Genomic DNA, 16,545 nt, shown 5'->3' with positions numbered 1-16,545 from the left:
TATTACGCCGCCCTAGTTATTGAGGTAAGTTCGTATGAACGGTAGTCGTGTTAGTGTTATTTAAATTGAATGTTTACTATGTTATTTTTAATGTAAATGAATCAAAATAAAAATTTATCAATGCTATGAAGAATTGAAAAATATCGAGTCCCGGTTGAACCTTAGGAATTCTTAGGATACAAATGACATGTCATTAGGGATTTCATGTTTCGGGTGATAGTCTTGAATGTCCTACCGATGGCTGAGGTCCTACATTTTTTGCGGATTCTCGACAGCTCATGTGAGCAGCATCATGTAGCTTACATTATAACCCACAGCTCGTGTGAGCAAGTCCATTTCATAGCTCGTGTGGTCAATGATGAAAAGGAAAGTTTACGGTTTTCTGTAAAGGCACACTTCGTGTGAGCTTTCCCAAGTATCTATGTAATTATAGATGGTTCAACGGGTAAGAAAAGAAAAAGAAAATGGTAAGTATGTAAATGCAGTGAATCATGACATTATTGTAACATTGATGATGTAAAATGTTAAGTTTATACATGCTAAACCACATATCTTATGGTTGATTTCATATATATATGAACAAGCTTACTAACTTGTGAGTTTGATGATGTTGTATAGGCTCATACTAAGCTTATGGCATTAGTTTTGTTTTATATTTTTTCTATGAATTGTAATATAGAAATGATTACAAAGTACTCATTGCTTACGTAGTTTCCTTTCTTTGTTCTATAGATCATTAGAAGCTTGATTTGGTTGGAAGCTAGTCTGAGATCTATCACACTGTACAACAGTTAATTCAGTTATTTTTGAGAATTTTGGCCAAGGTTTATAATGGCATGTATAGGATGATTTGTAATGCTGTTTTGATGAATGTGTTGATGTTATTTGGCGTGTATAAGCTTTTGAAAACTATGTTGGTTTGGCAAACTTTGATGTCTTACCAGGTTATATCATTTTGGGTACTTTAATATACTTGTTATTATGGTCCGTTTTGGTATGTTGATGTTGTCTTGAAAATGGCCTATTGAGGCATGTTTTAGTACCGATATGGACTAGGTTTGTATGCGTGAAATGTAGCACATGGACATGTTTAGGTAAGTGATGTTTGGATGCAAATTGTGGTGCATTTGAATGGCAAATTGGTTAGGTGATTTAGGATGCTTGAAATGATATGTTTATGCAAGTTTGAATGGTGTTTGAACCCATTGAATGTGTGCTTAAGTGGTTTGAGAAGTTATGCATGAAATGGTTTTGAAATGGTTTGATTTTAGGTAAATTTTAGGTTCACACGGCTTGGGACACGGGCGTGTGACACAGCCGTGTGAGGCACACGACCTGGCGACACGGTCGTATCTCATTTGAGGATTTCTTAGGGTTCAAGTCAATGACTTACATGGTCTAGCACACGAATGTATGGGGCAACTCAGAGAGTTACACAGCCTGGCAGACAAGCGTGTGACACGGCCGTGTGGCCCTATTCAATGAGCTACATGGGTGGAGACACAGGCAGGGACACGACCGTGTGTCCCTTGTTCAAAAGTTACACGATATAGGGTGATTCCACATGGCCTGGCCATACGGCCTTGTGACCCTTGTTTCCAATTTTTACAACTTTTTCCTAAACTTTCCAAATTATTTCAAATTAGTCCTGAATTGCTTCTAAGCTATTTCTAGGGCCTCAAAGGCTCAATTTAGGGATGAAATGTATGAGAATGAATAGTTTATAATATATTTAAATTATTTAATTTTATGATGTTTAAATGTTTTCAATTGTACGGTAATGCTCTGCAACCCTAATCTGACGATGGAGATGGGTCAGGGGTGTTACAATTGTGGCACTTTAAGTGCAATCAAATGTGAATCCGGTAAGCATGCATTGTGTACAAGTTGTGATGTAAATTGATGAATACGATCAGAGATGAAGTGCCTTAAATCAATAATTAAAAATGTGTAATTGTGGATATTTTGGTCTTGTGATCTCTTGAAACCATTGGATATAGTTGGCATGCCATAGGATTGTAAGTACTTACCTATAAGTATTGTGTTTTTGGACATTGAGGCCCTGGGATAGGTTGGAGAGATAAGGGAATGTGAGCTAAGCTCCATTCAACTGGACATGTTTGGTGTGTTGGAGAGTGTTAGCTTTATGCTTCACTTTTTGGGATATATTCGACTCTATAAGTCAATTGGTGTGTTGGAGATCCGTGTATCCGATGTATGGTGATAGATCCCACTTTTATGTTTCATAGCCTCAAGTGCCAAATTATCGTTTAAACATGATCTTATTTATTATGATAATAAGATGTGAGATGGATGCATAAACATGTAAATAATATGCTAGTTTTATGATTTAATGAAATGTGAATATGTTATTTCAACTTGGTTAGAATATGGTTGTAAATGTGTTGTAGTATGCTCTTGTTTAACCTTTGATATTGTGTATACTTTGTGGTTACTCTGACATTTACTGAGCTTGTTTAAGCCCACCCACTCTCTCTAACCATTGTAAATATTTAGCGTTTACGGTGTGAACGGTGCTGGGATACCAAGGAAGTGATCCAAGTTAGCCTTTAGTATTTACGTAGGTGGTATTAATATTATTTTTTTGAACTGTGGGGATAAGGCAATGTGGTTAGACTTTGATTGATTATTATTGTGGTCCTTATGATATTTTATGGGTTTAGTTTTCTAGCACTTTTGATGGATGTCATAATTATTTCATTGGTATTGTTTGGATTGAATATTTGTTATGTTGAAGTGCCATGAACTGTATGTATGGTCAATGGACGTTGAATAATGTGGTAGAATTGTTGCATGATATTGCCATGATGTTTTGGATATTTTGTAGCTTAATTATTCCTAGGAACTATAGGCTTAGACCTTAGTATGTTAATTCTTGCTCAGACATGTTTTTGATGTTTTGAACTGTTATTTTGGTCATTTTGACATTGGTTTAAAGAGGTAAATGATGCATGTTGATTATATATTTGTTGGAATGGATTAAATGCTTAGGTGTGCTGTATTTTTTTGGTTTGAAGCAGAGGTATCAATATTTGGGTTATAAAAATGACACCTCTGTGATATTTTGATGTGCAAGAAGCCAATATTATAATTTGGTATCGATACCTTACCACGAGTATCGATACTCGAGGTAAAATAATCGATACTTTAATAAAAGACCGATAAATTCTGGGGTTTGATTTTTAGACGAGAAATAGAATGTTGTTTTGGTATTGATTTTCCAATCAATATCGATACCATATAAGAGAAATATCGATACCCCAGTTTCAGTATCGATACCTACGTGAATATTTATGAATTTTTGTTTAGTGGTCTAAAAGTATGTTTAATTCTCGTTTTAAATTTGTTTGAAGTATGTTTGGCATGTTTTAATGAAGATTAATATATGCTTGACTTAAAAATTTGCAAGAATGCTAATAAAGAGGATGATTGTATATTAATGTGACATTTTATAATGTGTGTGATGCATGACGGTGGTGTGACATTCTGATATTCGGGCTCGATGACCGGGCCGGGTATAGGGTGTTATAGATAAAATGTTGTGAAATGGTAATTGTATTTTGGTAACTTTTGAAACTTAGATTTGGTTATAATAGCCTTTGGAAACTTGATATGAATAGATGATTTTGACATAAGGTATTTGAGATTTGATTGAATGTTTGAATAATATTAACAAGTTGATTATGTCTTGGGTTGTATGATTGATATTATGTTTGAATTGTGGTGTCAATGAGAGCATATTGGTTAGGTACATAGGTTGAGTGTGAATTGGTATGTTTTGACTCTTTTAGGCACATTTTGGATAGGTTTGATTGTTGGTTATTGCATTGCTAGAGCTCAAGCATTTGAATGTGAGTTAACTTGCTTTTGAAGGAAATCTTGGGCACACACGACCTGTGACACGGGCTGCCACACAGCCGTGTGATTTTTTAATTTTGGTGTAGGTTGTTATGCGGCCAGACGACACGACAGTGTGACCCTATTTTGAATCGTACACAGTTTGGCACATGGTCGTGTGACCCTATTTCGAATTGCACACGATTTAGTGATACAGTCGTGTGACCTTAATTTCGATTTGTATACACTTTGGCCACACAACCATGTCCTTGAGCCACATGGCCTAGGCTCTATCACACAGCCATGTGACTCCTATTTGTACTTTTTACCCATAATTTCATAAAAGTTTCAATTTAATCCAAATTTGATTCCGGTTTGGTTTAGATGTTCAGTAAGCTCGAATTAGGTCCAAAATTGATTGGAAAACATGGAAATGAATGAATATTAATTTTTTGATTGAATTTGATTGAAATTTTAAAAAATGTCTAAAGATTATTGTTGTAATAACTTATAGCTCAGGTCAGGCGACTGAACCGAGTATAGGGTGTTATAATAATCCTTAATCAAACACTCATTTACCTTTTTGGACCCTACTGGCATATTATTCGTATCCTAATCGTTTACTAAGTTCACACGGGTACCTTACCATTTTCATGTCATTTCAAACCTTGTAACATCATTATATTCATATCATCCTATCATATAACAATTTCACATCCATTCGATACTATGTTATTCGTTTTTGTCATATATTTCATATTTTACGATATAGTTCATTTGATGTCAAAAAATATATATATTCATAACAATTTAAACTATAAATAAAAATACAATACAAACATAATATGAATTAATAATGTTTCATATGAACTTACTTAGCAAAAATAACAACAAACAAGACGTCAATGACTAATCCGCAATTTTGTCTTTTCTCGATTATCCTTTGATTTATTCAATTTCGGTCTATATGATAATCCATTTAAATTTATCAATTCCAAATACCTTATTTCATCCTATTATAAGCATAAGTCAGTTCAAATTCACTTTTGAATGTTCCTAAAATTTTGCATTTTATTCAATTTAATTCCTAAAACTGAAATTGCCATAACTTTCAAATTTGAGCTTCGATTTCAAAACTAATCTCAATTACATCATCCTATAACTCTCTATTATAAAAATTACAAAATATTACACCAATTTTGAAATTTATGCACATTAGTCCCTATGTTCAAAAACTAGAAATTAATTACAAACTAGTCCTTTTTCACTTCTAAGCTTAAAATCTAACAATTGAGTACCAAAAAAAATCAAGAAATCAACAATGGAAAGTTTTGAAAATTTTAACAGTTTTACAAATTGAAACATAGGCTAGCTAAATCAAGCTCCCATGATCTCAAAAACATAAAATTTACAAGAAACGAACTAGAAATTGCTTACCAATCAAGGGACCAAAGTTTGAAAGTGTCAAACCCTTCTTATTCTTTTTGTCTCGTGAAAATAAAAAAGATGAACAAAAATGGCTTATATTTTTCTTTTAATTTAATATATATACTTTCATTAACTTTAATTAATTATAATTTATCTAATTAAACTATAACTAACTAAACACTAATCTAAATTAATTAAACATAGTGGATTCTTGATATCATCCACCACCATTTGGTACATTTGGAAGGGGGTAATTGCTCAATTGGTCTTTTGGTTAATTAAAATCCATAACGATTAATTTTATCACTTTTACAATTTAGTCATTGTACCTTAAATAACTATCCAATTAACAAAATTAAGGTACCAAACTTTACTTAAACTTTATACTAACTAATATTTATGAACTCGAACATCGAAAATGGTGTTCTGAAACCACCATTTTCGACACCGCTGAAAGACGGTTTGTTACAACTCTCCCGCTTAAGAAATTTTATCCTTGAAATTTTTACCAAAGAATAGATTAGGGTACTGTGATTTCATGGTTTCTTTTGGCTCCCACATAGCCTCTTCTGTACCATGTTGATGCCATAACACTTTTACTAATGATACATGTTTGTTTCACAGTTCTTTCACCTCCCAAGCCAAAATTCTAACTGGTTCTCACCATATGTCAGATCAAGCTGTAACTCTATCTCACCGAGATATATCATGTGAGAATGATCAAAATGATAGCGACGTAGCATCGATACGTGGAAAACATTATGAATCTTTTCAAGTTTCGGTGGCAGAGCTAATTGATACGCTACAGGTCTGATTCTTTCGAGAATCTCGTATGACCCGATAAATCTTAGACTAAGCTTCACTTTTTTGCCGAAATGCAAAGCTTTAAATAGGCAAAAGAAACAACTATGAACTAGAAAATAGGAGCCATTATTAGCAGATATTCGAAATTGGTGGAACAAATCAATAAAAGTATTAACTAAATCACTAACAACTCATCTCCTAAATACAAGGTCTGCAAACCATCTATTTTGACTCAATTAAACCCCACAATTGACACATACAACCTTAACAAATTTTATAATTTCCAATTTGAATATCCTCTTCATCTTTTTTTTTCTTCTCATATAAACCCAAGTTTATCTCTCTACGACAACATGTCATGGATTTATAAAATCATTTGACAATTTTAAAATTATTTTTTAAAGCAAAATAGCTATAAACAACAACATTTTTAAAATGATGCATTTTAAAACATCTTTATTTTTAATTTTAAAATTTTCTCTTCTAAATGAAAATAATTAAAATAAAATAAAATTTTCATTATTATTATAAAATATTTGATTAATTTTAACTTGTATATTAACAAAACTTAAAATTTAATGATAAAAATTAAAACGAAACATATTACTCTATATTGGCTCTATGAATATTGATTGAATTCACTGCTTTAAGCTTGACGTTGTTACATTATAGTTTTTTTATTGACAATTTTAATTTAATATTGTATAGTTTATTTATATACGTTTGTACATGATTTATATATATTTAGATATAATCCTTAATTTCATATCTCTACTTTACTAAGTTAGTCTCTTTACTTTAGATTTTCAAATTTTGATCCTCATACTTTAAATATGATAAGTTAGCCCAATTGATAACCGACCTTATTGTTAAACTGTTGAGTAGGAATTAACTGTTCAACAAGAGAGAGAGAGAGAGAGAGAGAGAGAGAGAGAGAGAGAGAGAGAGAGAGAGAGAGAGAGAGAGAGAGAGAGAGAGAGAGAGAGGGTGTAAATGTTATTTAAAATAAAATTTTAAACATTTTTAATTATTGTCTGTAACCTCCCAAACCTGGCCTATACGTTATGCCTGAATCAGAAGAGATTACATCGGCCATCAGAATGGCCTAGTAATGATCAAGGTTTACGAAATAGTCATTTTAATTTATTTTTTTAGAAGAAAAATTAGCTTATTTTTAAAAAAAAATCCATGAGTTAAAAAAACAATTAGTTTAACATCTTTCTTATAAAGAATGATTATTATTGGAAAACCTAGTTAATTTCTAGTTAATTTATTAGACAAATTTTATTTATAATCTTGTAGCGGAAAAGTGACTTTTATTTGGTTTAAATAAAACTATATTTCGTGCCTCGCTTAAATAAAAACCATGTTTTAAATTTAAGTTAAATGTTATGCATGCTAAATAAACCCTAAATATGAGTCCCATGCCACAAAATAAATAAAATAGTATAGTTCTGAAATGACAGAAATTATAAAAATAAGTCTAATAATACTTTCATAAATAAAACGTTTCTGATCCCTCCGTATGTCACATCCGTGTTCTAACCTAGTGGGTTATTTGTAAAGATGGAAATAAAAGGGGGAGTGAGCCATGAAGCACAATGTGAGTTCCATCACAAAGGAACCAGTGCAAACAGTAGACAAGTCATGCAGAATTTCAACTCATAGAATAAATTACAATTAATTAGCAATACAGAATATCGGTAATTCAGAACAACTAATCAACATAATATTTCAATGTTCGTAGCCATGTAATTACTTATGAATGCAATACAAATTCGGTTTAACAGTAAAAAGGGTCATATCCCACTGCTACATACCACAGTAGGAGTTTTCCAAAACTCCTTTACCTTTGCATCACGTTGTGGATAAACCACTGATCATTGCATATGAATGGCTAATGATAAAATATATTGGTGGATGAACCATCCGTCTGAGCAGATAAGAGCTATTATTATGTTGTGGATAAACCACTGGTCGAGCAGATGAACTGCTGACTAAAATACTAGTAGATGAACCATCCATTTGTGCAAATAAAAGCTTCTAATACATTGTGGATGAACCATTCGTCAAGCAGATGGCTATCGACTAAAATACGTTGTGGATAAATAATTAGTTGAGCTGATAAATTGCCGACTACTTCCTCCGTTCAAATCTTCCCACCACTATGCAATGCAATATGGCATGCTCAAAACAAATCAATACTGTAGTATTTAATTATGCTTTTAACAGAAAAATACGGTAGCATTCAATATTCTTATAAAAAATCGATTCAGTAGCAAATAATATGCTTATAATTGATCAACTCAGTAGCAAAAGTCATTCTTAAAACTCAGTAGCAAAAGTCATTCTTAATAAGTGTTCAATTAACAGTAACATTAGGAATGCTTATAACGGATTAAAATGCAAATGAATAACATACTTATAACAGAACAAATGTGGTAGAAATAATTATGCTCTCAACTAACCTGTTGGGGATCGACTCGATTAAGCAACAAGTAAAAAATAGCGGAATAAATTGAGAAATTTAACACACAAATTTAACGTAGAAAAACCTCTCCTAAGAGGATGAAAAACCACGGGCAAAGATAATTTTACTATAATGGCAAAAGAATTATGAGTACAAAAGATGGAGATAAAAACTAAACCCCGAAAACCCAAAAACAAAGAACCCTCAAAACGTAAACACAAAATTCTCTAAATGTGCTATGAGTTCTAATCTCTAATGGGTGTATTTTCTAATGTTTTAAAAGAGTCTATTTATAGGCTAAATTCATAGGTCAAATAATAATAAAATAATCTAGACTAATTAGAGTTTGATTGAAACAAATAAACAGAGTTTAACTGGAAGATTATTTCTCAAATTTGACTGAAATAGGAGTCATACTTAACATAACCGATACAATAGTCAAAAACATATGTTTTTCAAGTATATAATTTAGCGGTATCATAAAGCATGTTATATGAACAATCATAAATACAAATACATTAAACATATTTATTCACAAATCCTGCAAAAATATATAAATATAATATTATTCATAGGTTTAATTGAATAAATTAAACACTAAAAATAGTTCGGGAGCTAATCAATGACTAATCTGACCAAATCATAAATTCTACGTAAAACTGTAAATTTTGTGAAATAGGGGACACATGGTCGTATGGCCAAGCAGTGTGAAAGGGTTACATGATTGTGTGCCCAGGCCGTGTAACAGACTGTGACCGTGTGAAAATTGCAAAATTAAGCTATAAGGATGACACGACCATGTGGTAGGCCATGTGGATGGGTCTAGGCTGTGTGGTTCACAAACTACACTAGGGTTTATAGGGCACATGGTCGTGTGGTAGACTGTGTGGTCCACACGCCCGTACGACAGACTGTGCGAAGAAGTCTTGGCTGTGTGAGAAACGAACTATTCTAAGGTTTTCAAGGAGACATGGCCGTGTGGTCCACATGTCTGTGTGGCCTTATCCTAGACACGATTTTGCCTCAATTCGCTTGTAAAAGAACACACACCTTTCATCAATGACCTGAGCAACGTTTCTCACGTTCAAATTTGATTTGGGGTACCTAAAATGGGTCTTTCAACCGATAATTACGCAAGAATTAATAAAAAATTTCAAGTAAAATTAAGATTTTGGTAGATTTTTGGAAAAATTCTTAAAAGATCCATTAATTCGAATGAAAGATTAGCACTGGATGTAGATACTATGAGAATTTAAGATTTAATTATCAGGATCGAATTGAACTTAACGATTCTTGGCAATGTTTAAGAATGTTTCTAAGGGATATTATGAAATCGATTGAAAAATGTTTTGAATCGAGAATAGATTTTTGGGTTCGGGAAGCAAAATAATTTTTAACAACAAGATAATGTGAAATATGATGAAAAGAAAAGGGGGGAAAGAACAGATGAATATATAGAGAAAAAGATGGATGAATTCTAATTTGGAATGGAAAATAAAACAAAATCCTAATGTAATTAGAAAAATAGGACTAAATAGCTAGGTTTTCAAACTTTTAAGGGACTAAATGATAAATTACCCCTTCAGGCGAAAAAATGGAAATGGTAAGAGAGTTTGGCATGAATTGAAATTAGGTTATAAGGGAGAAAGGAGCCTTAACCAATTGGTCTACTACCTATTTTTGTTATATTTGTACTTTAATTAATATATATTCTAATGTGGTTTCTCTTTGGTTGCTGAAAATAAAATGAAAAGAAATGGAAAAGATGTGGATAAAATCTAAGTTCTTTAGGGAGTGCACTAACTACGTAACCATCTAGACTAAATCAATTATTTAGTTATTTCTTACAATTAACCTCCTATATTTTGAGACGTTACATTGTCTTTAAAATTTAAAGTTATTTCATATGCATGCATATCCATATATAAACTAATAATAATATGCATACAATTTATATGTGAATTAACTAAACTCTATTTGAAGCCTATGTAGTGATATTAGGAAAGTTTATGGACAAGCTTAAGCTTGGCCCGACTTAAAATATTGGTCTCAAGTTTTGGTCATGTTCGACCCAAGCTTGTTTTAGGTTGTTCCATATAAAAAAAATTAATTCTTTTTAATTTAATATATTATTTTGTTAGTTTCTTTCTTTATTAAATTGTAAATGTGTCTTTTTAATGTTTATATTATAATATTATATATTTAATTTTATATAAATTACATAATATAGATATATATGATAGAATAGAAAATGGGTCAGGCTTGGGCCTTTTAATATTGGAGCCCAAGCCCAACTCAAATTAAACAAACCTGTTTTTTTCCCAAGTTCATTTTTATGTAATTTTTATTCAAACTCTCCCATAATTCAAGTGCGCCTTCAAGCCTAGTAAGTAATCTAACTCTTGAACAGATTTATCTCCAAAAAATTTGTGAAAAGCACATAATTAGCAACTAGAATTTGTCACAAATGTGAATGTATAATATTATATATATATATATTTAAATTTTAGAAATAACATTTCTTATTTTGAGAAATAATAATATTTTTAAAAAGTAGATATTTTTTTTCATAATTAGAAGTTAACAAATAAAAACGGGTAGAGAAAAACAAACTAATAGTTTTAATTGAGAAAATAATTTTTAAGTAGCTAATTTAAGATTACTAACAAAATTTATTTTATTTTATAAAATGTTTAAATCATATAATTATCTCTATATCTAATAAAATAATAACTTTAACTTTTTGTTTTTATTTATCAATTGAGTTGGTGTGACTTGACTTGAGACACCAAACTTAATCAAATATTTTATTATTACCTTACGATCATGTACATATGAAATAGTGATTATATATGTATACACGAACTAATTTAATTTTTAAATCATCACCCATCATTATATATTTTTCTCTCTTGTAATTATCTTTTTACATCATGTTTTTATAATATAAAACCTCATCTAAAAATAAGTTTAATAAATTTCAATTTTACTGAAAAACATTTTATGGTAAATGTTGATTATAAAAAAATCAGGAGAATTATGTTATATTATGAAAAAGTATGTTGACACTAAACACATAAGGAGAGAGAAAAATTCTATAAATTTTGAAAAACAATTCTCAAAGGTATGGAAGGTAAAAGCTGAGTAATGTTGCACTTCCCCTCTGCTTTTCCGAGAATGCCATTTTCAACCAATTATCCCTACTTTATACACTTTGATAGTAAGCTTTTATTAAGGTGCTCGTGCTATCATGGTCAAAGAGATATTAGTAAGTTTAATTTAAATATTTTATATACAATTAAATATTATTTATTATTTTATTAAATTTTAATTAAATTGATTAGTGATTGAATCTGCTAAATATATAATTTTAGTAAGCTTATTTAAAACTGAAACTTATAATGGATTTGAATATCCAAAACTGTCCTCCACAAACACCTCCAGAAATCTAATCCACACAGTTACTGTTCATGACCCAACCCAAGACAGCCTCCTCAGCTGACGGGTTGCCTTCCCATTTCCCTCCACCTTCATAGTTACTGGCTTTGCCATTAAAATCTTTTGGTTGGCCTTTAGCATCATTGTTGTTGTTTAATGTTAGAATTTGTTGTTATTTATTTAGGTAAATTTAAAGTTTATTTTAGTTTTGAATTTAAGTTGTAGACAATAATAATAATAGTAATAATAATAAGGTGGCTGACTGTTGATTGGATCGGGGAAGTAGTCCACAATCTTGTCGGTGGACAAAATGGTTCGGGGCATAAATCATGCGTAATAGAGCCATGTCTGGCAACACCTTTTAAGTTTCAATCAAGTTCCAACATTCGATTTGCCAAACAATGTTTCAGACCCTACTGGCGAAAGATGTTCCTTTCCTGGGCTGGAATCTGTAATGAAGAAAACTGGGTTCATCAAACTAGGGGATTTTTGTTTTATGGTCCTGTTTGTCTGTAACAAACAGTAGAACATCAGCTTTCAAGTTTGTTTAATAGATAGATATCCTGTCAAAATCCCATAGATATTATATCAACTACAGTTAAACACATGTTTCTTTTTTTCCCTTCCCCAAACCGGCTAACGACAAACCAAAGTTGAACATCAGAAAAGACAACACCTTCATTGAGCTATGAGAACTTTTAAAAGGTGGAATCTATGACACTCTTGGTCTTCTCATTTGCTGCTATAAAAAAAATATCATGGTGTATATGTCTTCACATGCAACATGAAAGTGATCGAATTAGACAAAGATCAATTCATAGCTGTTTCCGATGTGACATCATAAATTTATCTAGTTTTGTTGGATAAGTTGCAAACCAAGAGCAAAGAAGTTCCCAACAACCACGAAGAAAGAAGGAATATTATTAATGACCAGGAGCCACAACGTTAATCGTGTTGCTATCTTTGTACCACTTGATGATCCCTTTTTTTACTACGGTCGATGCTAACCCGGACTCGGAGATGGGTGTTGGATATAAAGATTAGCACCAACATGATGTGGAAATGAAAAATGACACTAGAAATTTGGTTGGATTGCTTTTCATTTAAAACCAAACTGACCCACACAAAAGGGTCCACAATCAAAGATACTTTACAAAAACAATATATGCACGATATCTACCTCTATGATACAACTTTCATGTATACATGGCCAAAACAACGTACTGTTCCTTTTATCTACTTCCTACCAACTGGTTCCTATATTGCAAGGTTAGCCTCAGAAGCTGGACGTGTAAGGTGCGAAATTCTAGCAAAGTGATCCATAATTTACACCGACTCCACATGGTGGTGGCAGGGTAAAGTATACTGTACAGCTGCGCTAGCAACGGCCATTGTGGAGGGGGCAATGTTGTGACCGATCATAGTTATTCCCAACCCATCAAGCGCTTCCAAACTTCTTCCTCAACCTTTCGTCTCGGAATGGATGAACTAGCCCCTTCATCTAGTAGAATCCTGTAAACTTCCCACTCTCGATCTCTGATCATGTGTCTCCCAATCTCTGCCTGAAAAATATGCAGACTCGAAAAGGTTAACCGTGCAAATTTCCAGAAGAAAAAGGGACAAACACTAGACTCCAAATAAATCAGTTTTTTGTCCGAATCAAGCGGTATAACAAAAGTAATGCATTGGATTTATGTTCGGACAGACAGGAACAGCGAAGAGGAATAATAGAGAAAAGCACATAGTGCAGAAAAGATGTGTAAAACATACAGCCACATTATATCAACTCTAATGCAGTGTTAAGTTCAAACTCCCAATGAAGCAAGCTAGTTTTAAGCAACAAAAATACAGAAAGCATATCAGGCAGAGAGCTGAGGAAGTACCGAGAAGATGCAAGTATTAAGCATCTTTAGAGCAAGGGTAATGTCATAAAAAACAAGAGGCCGGCCCTTGCTTGATAACTCTACGGGATTTGCAACTAGAAGCTCAGTGTCAGGACCCCGGCTCACTACAGTTACTCTTAGTGGTTGGAGCAGTTCCATTTTCAGACGCGACGACAATGCAGTTTGCTTGCTAGGATCAACTATCTTCTTCCCATCGGATTGCATTATAAACAAGTCAATCTCACACTTTCTTCCTTGTTTTATATAGAAGCGTCCATATGAAATCTAGTCACATAACGAAACTGAGGCATTAACAGGGTGGAACTAGTTTTCAGGCTAAGCACGCTTTCCTTCCCAATTGAAAATTAAACAAGTAAAACGGAGCTTCCGCAATTTGGAAAGGATTCAAGCCAATTATGATAGACAGATGCACATCATAATACTGAACATTGGCAATAAAATTTGGAAAAACAATCTACCTGAATGTTGTAATCCTTCAGAGTTCGCATTATGTCGTATAAAAGACCTTTATGATCTTGACAAACAATCTGAACAAGCGTGTGAGCAGGACTGAGTGAGTTGTCCATCGTGACACAAACATTGTTGGAAGTAAGTGATACACTTGGGAGGTCATTGGACATCTCTAAGTTGAAAATATCATCAGTTATTGCAGACGGGAGATATGGAGATGCTTGACAACATGCCGTAATTTCTGGTCCAACCTTTTCGATGTTAAAGCTAATCATAGCATCCTGCATAACATCTTCCAATGCTTTATAAGTCTCCTCCTGCCTATTTTTTGTATGTAATAGTTCCCTGAAAACAAAATCATAATATTACCAAAGGATATGACTCAAGGTAGAGATGCAAGATGTCTTAGCGTATCAGGGTTACTATGAGCAGTAATATCATTTAGACATACACATATGTAGTTTGAATAGAAGGCAAATACATGCTGTTTTTTAACAACTGATCCTGGCTAACAAACAGAACACATAAACTGAACCTGGTGTCTGTGATAAAGAAAAGGTCCACCACTGTTCCATCAGGAGTTGTTGATACCTTCACTTTCTGTATATTGAGTTCAAGACTAGAGAGAACTTGTGTCACATCTGCCAAACCAAAACATCTAAAATTCATTCACTGATCAAAGTTTTTAACCACATTTTAGAGCTCAAAATCTTGAAAAAGGAAAAAGTGATTACCATGCAAAAGGCCTTTTCTATCAACACAACAAAGCTTGATGAGAAAGACATCAGGAGGCTTAGGAGACTGCAACTCAGAACGGTAATAAGAAATTCCAGAAGCAGAAGAGCAAGAAGGGCAAGCCTGAACTAGTCTTTTCTTCAACAATTCCCACCTTGTCGCTGGCTTACAAACCACCCAAAATACTATATAACACCATTTCCCATCCGTAGATACATCTTCACAACACAAACCCCCCCAACATAATCATTAATTAATTTTCTTTCTTTCTTTTTTTAAAAAAATATATATATATATATCATAAAGAACTCTAAACCATGTGATCAAAACTTAAGTCCAAATGATCAAACTTTTGATATACTTCCCAAATGCTCATCATTAAAACCAAAACCAAAACCAACTTTAAAAAAGTAACGGAAAAAGTGGGGAAAAACATGCAAGCTTGGTTTAAAAGAACAAGGGGAGGGGGGGATTTGGAATTACCTCCTCGGACAATGCTAAGACCAAAAAAGAGCAAGATGCGGCACAAATCAGAGCCTAAACCAGTTTTATCAGGGCAGTTAACAGTGATAACAGAGGGGTCTCCTTCTTTCTCCGACGGCCTTATAATCACAACGTCGTCATGTAGAGTACCCATAGTAGTAGTATAACTTGAAAGGTTGAAGAAACAGTGAAGAAGTTGGTTTTGGTTAGGAATTGATTTGATATATTCTTTGGGTTTTGGTTCAATGAGAAGTAGCAGTGCTTGTTTGAGGAGCAGCCTTATGGAGAGACAGATAAAACATAAAAAGCAAAGCAGAGAGAGAGAGAGGGAAAGTTACTGCTCTGCGTTTCTTGGCTTGTGGTTCACTTGTAGGAGGAGTAGTTGTTTAGCAGTCAAATTTTCTTTCTTTCTTTTCTCGTTTTTACCGTTGGTCTCAAAATCTCGGCAACTAACTCCATCCTCATCTCTTTAAACAGTTAATTTCAAACATATAAATAAATCATTTTTAGCTTGAAATAAAAACTCAATATATCACGATAAAACGACGATATATGTTATTTTACCTTTTTCACTGGGTAAGGTAGTTAGTATGTTACGTCACTCGATGGTAAATCACCTGTACCGCACACACCCCATCAGCCGCCATCACGTGTCCTTTACTTATTTTGTGTTTTAATGGTCACGTGACCTTGGATTGCCCTATGACCGAGGCCTCTGCAAACTTTTGCCTGTTGGATGGCTGTCCATCGGGCTTCCTTGCATTAATCAATATTTAACTTCTCCCATTTTAGATCTTGGATCCCACTCATATATGTCCGCTTTCCGGTTTAACTCTTTTTTTTTTTACTACTAAAATAGTTAATTTTATTTATTTTAAGTTACATTTTAATTACTTATAATATTTTAATTACACATTAAATCATCATTACAAATAAAAGTTTTAAATTATATTTATAATTTGTTTTCATATTTTT

General features: G+C 32.8%; 1 protein-coding gene across 1 annotated transcript; it reads right to left on the bottom strand.

Annotated features, from left to right (window-relative positions):
* Positions 1-13,080: 13,080 nt before the first annotated feature.
* Positions 13,081-15,928, bottom strand: LOC105767966 (ACT domain-containing protein ACR10). The gene is made up of 6 exons (XM_012587595.2): positions 15,571-15,928; positions 15,087-15,305; positions 14,888-14,993; positions 14,361-14,697; positions 13,882-14,166; positions 13,081-13,560 (listed from the first exon to the last, which is right to left on the bottom strand). Exons 1-6 carry the CDS (start codon positions 15,722-15,724, stop codon positions 13,423-13,425), a joined length of 1,239 nt encoding a protein of 412 aa, XP_012443049.1. The 5' UTR covers positions 15,725-15,928; the 3' UTR covers positions 13,081-13,422.
* Positions 15,929-16,545: the final 617 nt, after the last annotated feature.

Source organism: Gossypium raimondii, chromosome 4 (assembly GCF_025698545.1).
Source record: "Gossypium raimondii isolate GPD5lz chromosome 4, ASM2569854v1, whole genome shotgun sequence".
Taxonomy (NCBI): Eukaryota; Viridiplantae; Streptophyta; class Magnoliopsida; order Malvales; family Malvaceae; genus Gossypium; species Gossypium raimondii.
This window is presented reverse-complemented; position numbering and strand designations above follow the sequence as displayed.

Excerpts from the sequence above, each read along its gene's own strand:
- LOC105767966 (XM_012587595.2), bottom strand. The coding sequence starts at position 15,724 with ATGGGTACTCTACATGACGACGTTGTGATTATAAGGCCGTCGGAGAAA. Across the intron at positions 15,306-15,570 it reads TCTTAGCATTGTCCGAGGAG|ATGTATCTACGGATGGGAAA; the intron begins GTAATTCCAAAT and ends TGTGTTGTGAAG. Across the intron at positions 14,994-15,086 it reads TAGAAAAGGCCTTTTGCATG|ATGTGACACAAGTTCTCTCT; the intron begins GTAATCACTTTT and ends TTGGTTTGGCAG.